General features: G+C 40.5%; 1 protein-coding gene across 1 annotated transcript; it reads right to left on the bottom strand.

Moving 5' to 3' along the window:
• Window positions 1-423: 423 nt before the first annotated feature.
• On the bottom strand, window positions 424-2574 carry LOC126199451 (dynamin-1-like protein). Its single transcript, XM_049936371.1, has one exon. The coding sequence runs from the start codon at window positions 2572-2574 to the stop codon at window positions 424-426; it is 2151 nt and encodes a 716-aa protein (XP_049792328.1).
• Window positions 2575-8522: the final 5948 nt, after the last annotated feature.

The following is an 8522-nucleotide window of genomic DNA, read 5'->3' as shown; positions in this document are numbered from 1 at the left end:
AATTCCACAGCTTCGTATGCTACTGTCAACTGCATTGAAATTCTGCGGTTTCGGAATATCGAACTGCCACCGATGGTGTTGCTACGTCAACCCGTTCAACAAAATGGAAATTTGCACATATACTCATAAATTTGAAATATTGGAAGTAAAAATGGGATCGTAATAGTACTATCAATGAATTATAGGTAAGTTTTTTAATTACAAGAATTTGTTCGTTTAATATGTTGAATCACATAAAGTTGTAGCAAATTTGTAGCACCAGGATAAATGAGAATGATGATATTCACTGTACAAACTGAATTATTTACACATATGTAATGATGGCTGTGCTTCGTAAAACTGAAGCATGTGTGCCAACTGACACAATTTTCTAGAAAGAGATTTTTAGTTATTTTTTGTGGCCGATTTGAGAGTTGCAGTTAATTAACATACATCGGATTCACGTATTTCGTTAATAATGTTGCTGGCATTCTGTAGAGATTCGAGCATATCCTGTGCGTCTTTCCTTCGCTGAGCAATGTGTCCTGGCTCGCTGAGCAAATCATCCACTTGATTGGATGTGTATAAATTCGCCACCAGCTCAGACAGGAGGCTGTCCTTGACGTAATTCACGAGGAAATGCATCACTGCCTTCGGCACGCTGTCCTGAATAGTTTTGCGTACTATACAGAAGTACTCGATTATAAGGCGTTCTAGAAGATCACAGTCTTTCCTCTCTTTTTCAGAGAGCTTTCCGTCTGCCTGTAGCGGAGCATCCGGCAACAGATTAACGGACCTCTGCCGTAAAAGTCTCGATTTGCGTTCGTGAATACGTTTTGGTGAGGCAGACGAGTGGATTTCATTTCGATCCTCATCAGTGTTTTGATTCTCCTTAATGGAACAGGCTCCAGTCGGAAACAAGTTTGACAACCAAGCAGTCACTTCACTAGTGCGCCTGTTGCCCTCAGACTCGGCTAGCGCGCAAGGAAAAATTGTATCAGAGTAATTCAGTACGGAAAATTTGGATGCAGTTTTTTCTTCTTCAGAAGCTGTTGGGCTGTCCACGTCGGTGGCTGCTGGCCAGTCCTTGCTGAGGTTCGGATGAGTGGTGTTAACGTAAGCTAGCTCCATCGCTAACAAGTTCTCAACCATCTGATTCGTAATCGGCAGTCTTCGTCTGAGCAGCTGGGTTACGATTTCTACGATTTTTTTATGGAGGTTGGGAAACCTCGCAAGTTCCTGCTGCACTTCGAAGCCGCAGTGACTGATAGCCCGTCGCATTTCCTCGTGCACTAGCTCCACACAGCAAAGGGCAGGCTCCAGCAGGCGACGGATCTGTCGCTTCACGAGTATCTCGAAAGACACCTGTGGAACAAACAGCGCCGGTCGCAGTCCACTAGCATTACGTATAGCTGTCAACAAGTTGAGTTTGTTCAGGCCTCCCAGAGGATGGATGGTGTCCAGAGTTTTTACAAAGGTTTCGTGGAATATAAAGCAGATGCGAGCTCCGCTAGTTAGTTCGTCTGTTTTCATATGCTTCGCAGGTCCTTCAATAGTGGCGCAGTACGACGAGGCGAATTTAGTGATAACCTGAAGCAAAGTCTGACTTTTGTCCGAGATGTCGTCGCCATAGGACGCGAGCACTGACTGGAACTGCGATATCATAGAGTTCACTCTTGCCTTGAGGTCAGGTAAACAGTCCCGTATGTGCAGCATCAACATTTTGCTCAGTGTTCTGGCTAAGTAAGGCGTCCCATTCCTGTCCGCCAAAGCTGGGTAATTTCTCTGCAGGAACTTCGCTTCATCTTTCAGAGAATCAGACACTGTTTTCTTGTCGATGATATCCTTCTGTGACCTGTTAACGACGCCAATGATTCCTAGTTTGACAGGGATCACCCGTCCGCACAATATGTCCGTCGCATCTGTGCCAGCGTCCATTAGATCCAGCTTCGTCACCACAGCCAATGTTCTTCGCCCGTCGGGGTCACACTCCTTGGCCAGTTTAAGGCTCTCGTTGGTGGCCATGTCAGTGTTAGCAGTGACCACAGCTAGTATAATTGAATTAGGATTACTGATGTAGCTTAAAACCAACTCACGTATCTGGTGCTCGATGTCCACGGGCTGGTCGTCTAAAGGCACTTTGGTGAGGCCGGGAAGATCCACAAGCGTCAGATCCACCACGTTTGGCGAAAATATTTTCAGTACAATAGGTTCTGCACTGATTCCCTTGCCGGTTCCAGCAACTTTATCCGTTTCCCTGTCAATTTCTTTACGAATTTCGCCGAAATCCTTAAAAACTTCGTTGTTTTTGTGACGGAATATGCCAAACGCTTCCAACTGAAGAGTCCCTTGTCCAAGAGATCTGTGACGCATGTCTCCTTTAGGGCTATGTACAAGCCGCAGCAAAAGTGGGCGACGTGTAACCATGCCAACTCCTCTGGGCAAGAAGGAACGCCCTACAAACCCTTCTAATACCGAACTCTTGCCAGAACTCTGAGTCCCAACAACAACTATCTGCGGCAACTGAACAGATTGAACTCCTACAGCACCAAACACATCTTGCAGTTTGTTTAACACAGGTATTAGTGCCTCCATGGTATACTAGTTGTTTCCAGCAGTTCAGAAGATTACAATATATTTTGCCAGCTGTGAATTGTATAGACAAGCTGTTGTATACCTGGGTTCTTGTTAGCGACAAACCTGTCAGCCTGCGAGCTATACTTCAATACATAACACAGTATGTAAACATACTAGGGAGGCACTGCTGTTTATTCTTTGTTTACGGAATACGGCTAACACTCTTTGCAACCTTCACACACGATGCTGTTCCTTTATATTACGATAGAGAGCACTCGGAGCAGATAGTTTTATTTTTAATTTTTATTGACTTTTCGCTGTCGCTATAACATAATTATTGCACCATTCCTAAAAGATATTCTACTGTGCATATCATTGTCATTTACAAAAGATGTCGGTCGAGAGGAACCTGCAATACTATTCCAGTTTTGACCACTGGCTTAATGGTTATAGTTGCTGAGAGTCGCTTTCTGGTGCGTATTTTCAATTGCATTTTATATAGCACTTTTCGTTATCACTCTTTCATTGATTTCGAGACAAATTATTTTTCGAAATCTCTGCTGTGTGTGAGAAACAAAACACCTCGATTTGTGTCTTTTTATCTTTTTGACAAATATGTCCTCTCTCTTGCCTTCGATACCATCCGTCGACTTTCATCAGTGACATTATAAGAAGCCCCAAAACACTTCACAAATATTATTTAAAAACGGCAACCAACGACTCTACACGTTCCCATGGCACGAAAATATAAACATTAAATACAGAATCGTGCAAAATTCTTGACAATAAATATCGAAGCTAACGGCACAGCCGTGGGAAATGGAAGTTTTGGCGGGAACAATTGCGAGAAATAAAAGAGCTCAATTCTATTAACCGGTTCCAAGATTTTTTATTTCGTGGTGAATTTTCGTTACTTGTACAGTGCCTTTTATGAGTTTTGTTCTGCTCTCTCCTGTGCTTACTTCTTATTCCGTTTTGCGGTTGTAGTGTTGGATTTCAGTTCGTCCCCACCCAAAACTCCCAGTTTCCTGCGGTAGTTCCCATGGATTAAACATTTATTGTTAAAAATCGCTGCTGTTGCATAATATTACGAGTTCGTGATGTATGGTATTGACGACCATGAAGGTCGTCTGTGATTCTTTCACTTACTAGCATTAACTACGATAATAATTTACTGTATTTCGCGTCCGTATATTTCCTTTGTTCTGTTGTTAATATCTTTTTCGCTATCTCATTTTTTCCGCTTTAATTCGTGGCTTCATAATTAAGCGCGTGAAATGTGATTGTATATTCATGGAGGTAACTTGTGATTGTAAATTCATGGGGGTAATGTAGTGTGCTCTGATTTATACAGAAATTCGCTTTAAAATGGTCTGACTCGTTGTGTGACAGTAAAATGAATATAGCAAAAGTGGAAAAATGCCGCCGTATTTCTAGGTAAACATCACTATAACACTCAAACTCAGTCTCGATCTCGCTCAGCAAGCAGCACGCCGGGCAAGGGTTTCATATTCAAAAGGAGAATTTATTCATAAATAATTCCAAATTCGCGAAAACTATAATCACTGTTTTCTCTTGTTGCTATGAAAATAAAAGATAATGTTTAATCTGTGATTAGGTACGTAATCTCGTTAACGAATAACATCACCCGCCTTAAGAGTACTACATCATAAATCAAAACCGACAGGCGGCATCGAAGGCTCAAGTTGAGCTTCTTATTTTAAATTCATTTTGTCTGTCGTGGTCTCCACTGCACCTGTAGATTTTTTATTTGTGATTCTCTATTCTTTTTATTTCCGATAAATAATAAATTTTTTATATGAGTGCTATGATATGTACAACAAAGGGAACATTGGTGTACCGTACTCAGCGACTTTGATAAATACCTGTATTAACTAAATACGAACAGCTAAGTGTTTGGAAAGCTATACTCTAGCCGCAATTTAAATGCTATTCTCTTGAATGGGATGTTTGAATTCTAAAGGCGTAAATAAGCTACCAGATTGTTATTTGCTGCCACATTTTCGTTTGTTTCCAGGGAAATATCGTCCCTTTCGAGGGAACTGTAACATTTCATCGAATTATCATCCCTTTTTCTTTACAGTAAACGCGTTTGTTTCCTTTAGAAAAAGGAAAAAAACTTATTGCGTGCCATGGTCTCTATTATTTACGATACTCAATTCGTTTTCGTCCCGACAAATAGTTAACAGATAACCATTTCTATTTACTTCTGATATATATATAAATTCGCATCTCTGTATCGCTTGTGTGGCACTGTTTTGAATCTTAAGGGCGATCAACGGCGAGTCTTAATTCATAGTGGTTGCTGGATCAAAAATGTTGTGTGCCCACTCAGAGTACATGAGCACCGTGCTCTCTTTCATCTTGAGCACTGAATGGAATGTGTTAAGAGAAAACTGAGTAGGAATCATTCATAACGGTGATTCTGTTGCCTAGGATTTCAGCTACTCTGGGAATTTTCTAATGAATCAGTGAGATCATTAGGTTTTTGTAATATGTAATTCTTTTCCACAACCTCACACAATTTCTGTATTGTGCTAGTGCAGCATCGTTATCTGCTTATATATGAACTGCATCATATTTGAAACTTCCTGGCAGATTAAAACTGTGTGCCCGACCGAGACTCGAACTCGGGACCTTTGCCTTTCGCGGGCAAGTGCTCTACCAACTGAGCTACCGAAGCACGACTCACGCCCGGTACTCACAGTTTTACTTCTGCCAGTACCTCGTCTCCTACCTTCCAAACTTTACAGAAGCTCTCCTGCGAACCTTGCAGGAGGTATTGAATAGGATTGGGGAGAGGAGAAGTTTGTGGCACAACTTAACTAGAAGAAGGGATCGGTTGGTAGGACATATTCTGAGGCATCAAGAGATCACCTATTTAGTATTGAAGAGCAGCGTGGAGGGTAAAAATCGTTGAGGGAGACCAAGAGATGAATACACTAAACAGATTCAGAAGGATGTAGGTTGCAGTAGGTACTGGGAGATGAAGAAGCTTGCACAGGATAGCGTAGCATGGAGAGCTGCATCAAACCAGTCTCAGGACTGAAGACCACAACAACAACACCTCAAAAAACTTGTTGCTTTAAAAGGAAGCATGATCTCTTTACAATAGTTGCATCTCCTTGGATTGTAATGCACAAGGCTGTCCTTTTGTTTAAATATGATTATTCAGTTTCAGATAGTTTGGCGACTCATCTTTATCAGATATTGTTTCGTATTTACATCACTTACGTTGTTCAGGATGACAAAATACTCGAAGTTTACGGCAGGAAAATAGTCCAGGCTTAGCCTACAACAAATAAACGAACTTTAAACCATCATACGCCCTTGTCGTAGCGGTATCCGACATACAGCTATTTGAACATCATGGGCGTCAGTCACATTCTTCGCCAGCACTCACATGTGAATAGAACCAAAGCGAAATAAGGCTACATAGTGTTGTCTTTACTGACCGTAGATCGTTTTCTGGAACCACACTTTTTTTTCCACACACACGTTGACCTAGTCGGCCCGCTGCTTCCAACAGCAGGGTTCCCATTAGACTTCACGCCAACCGACTTGTACGCAAGCAAGCCTGATGCTACTCCAATTACATTTCGAAGAAAATAACAGTACCGATATTCCTTACAATATGGCAGCTCTCGCTCACATTTTACATGCCTGTGCTCAATAAAAGGGCCGTAAGAATCATTTCAGATCAGCAACACAGCTGTTGACGGTGAACTTTCTGAACATTTTTTGTGAGGAAATATACACAATTAAGCAAAACATTAGATCACGATGTCTCATTTACTATAACGTGCAAGTGTCCTGCTCCCAATAGTTTTCATTAGTTTCTTCGGAATCTGTTAAGAACCGGACATATGTTCAGCTGACGTTTCTTTGTTCAGAATGACTAATACTATCACCCCTCAAAGCATGTACCTTTCCTCCTGACACACCCTGTGTTATTACTACGATGCTCCTTATACTGGGTTAAGGTAAATCCAATTTTTAGCATTGTTTTACTTAGAAAAAGCTGTAATTGTAAAAGGAGTGAGATGGTGCGGCAGCATTGCAACCCATGCTGTTGAATCTGTACAAATAGCAAGCCGTAAAGAAAATCAAGGAAGAAGGAATTAAAGTTCAAGCAGTTTGACACTGATACTGTAATTCAGTAAGAGACGGTGAAGCACCTGGCAGATCAGTTGTATGGAACTGGCAGTGTTTTGAAAAGAGCTTTTATGTATACCTAGGCTTGTCAGGTAAAAAGTGTAACGAACACAGAGCAGAAATGTGTGACGTTTTAGGTGAGATACACGCCAAATAGGTGCCACTTTTAAATGCGATGATTTGGACTGAAAAGTGAGAGAATTATCGCACAATCAGCTTGCAAGGTTCTGCAAGGTTCGCAGGAGAGCTTCTGTAAAGTTTGGAAGGTAGGAGACGAGGTACTGGCAGAAGTAAAGCTGTGGGTACCGGGCGTGAGTCGTGCTTCGGTAGCTCAGTTGGTAGAGCACTTGCCCGCGAAAGGCAAAGGTCCCGAGTTCGAGTCTCGGTCCGGCACACAGTTTTAATCTGCCAGGAAGTTTCATATCAGCGCACACTTCGCTGGAGAGTGAAAATTTATTTATTTATTTATTATCATCCCAATGATCACATTTGTGATATAGGATTTGTCAGGGTACATTTTAACAACTATATAATATCTTTACAAAATTTGTATCTGTGCTGAATTCATATTAATCTATCTTATGTTTAACACAATATACAACTAATAAATGTTTTTATAACATAATTTATTATGCACTGATGTAATTTCATTTGTCACATTAACTTAAACATATATTTTATACAGTTATGCAGAGATATTCACTTATGCTGTAATAGCATTTGTCAAGCATGTGGTTCTTTGGAACAGTTTTAAATTTATCCTCATTTTCCTGCTCTTTGATATGTTTTGGTAGTGCATTAAAAAGTTTGATGCCTTGATTACATACATGTTTCTGGCTTCGGGTCCTTGTTACAGCTTGTATGTGGAGATCTTTACATTGCCGTGTGTCGTAATTATGGAAGTCTGTATTGGTTTTCATTTTGTCCTGATTTCTTTTGATCACCAACAGACATTTAAGTATGTATAATGATGGAATTGTTAAAATTTTCAATGCTTTAAAAAGGGGTCTACAATGTGTTTGAGGTGGGCTGTGGGTCATTATCCGAATAGCACGTTTTTGCAATTTGAAAATCTCATTTAGACGACAATTTGTTTTTCCCTAGAATACTATCCCATAGGATGCAATGGACTGAAAATAGCCAAAATATACTAACCTGGTACAGTCATTACTACAAATTCTTGAAATTATTCTAAGCACAAAACATGCTGAATTTAGTTTTAGTGCTAAGTTCACCACATGGTCCTTCCAATTAATCTTCTCATCAATGTGCATACCCACTGTACTCTTTCAAGTTGTTTGCCCTCCATGGTGGGATTTAGGTCATCCTGTTCACTTATTTTTCCATATTGCACATAATTAGTTTCTTTTGCATTCAGTGTTAGCTTGTTAGCACTAAACCATTTTTGTACATCTTGTAGGACATGGTCCACAGTACTGTGCAATGACTGCTTCATATCACTAACTATTAAACTAGTATCATCAGCAAATAACATGATTCTAGCCTTTCTCTCTGACACCTGAATATCATTAATGTAAATGAGGAACAGCAAGGAGCCTAATACACTTCCTTGGGGTACTCCTACTGTGACCTCCCTTGGATCTGATCTTAGTTTAATTTTTTGATTAATATTTGGTGCTGTAATTTCAACCACCTGCATCCTCTTTTCCAGATAAGACTCAAACCACTTTTTTACTGGTCCTCTGATACCTATAGCTTCAAGCTTTTTCAAAAGTATGCTGTGGTCAACAGTGTCAAAGGCTTTTGACAAATCTAGATTTATCCCAACT

The sequence above is a fragment of the Schistocerca nitens genome, chromosome 8 (genome assembly GCF_023898315.1).
Source record: "Schistocerca nitens isolate TAMUIC-IGC-003100 chromosome 8, iqSchNite1.1, whole genome shotgun sequence".
Classification (NCBI taxonomy): domain Eukaryota; kingdom Metazoa; phylum Arthropoda; class Insecta; order Orthoptera; family Acrididae; genus Schistocerca; species Schistocerca nitens.
The sequence above is the reverse complement of the archived record's forward strand: the minus strand, read 5'-3'. Positions and strand labels throughout refer to the sequence as shown.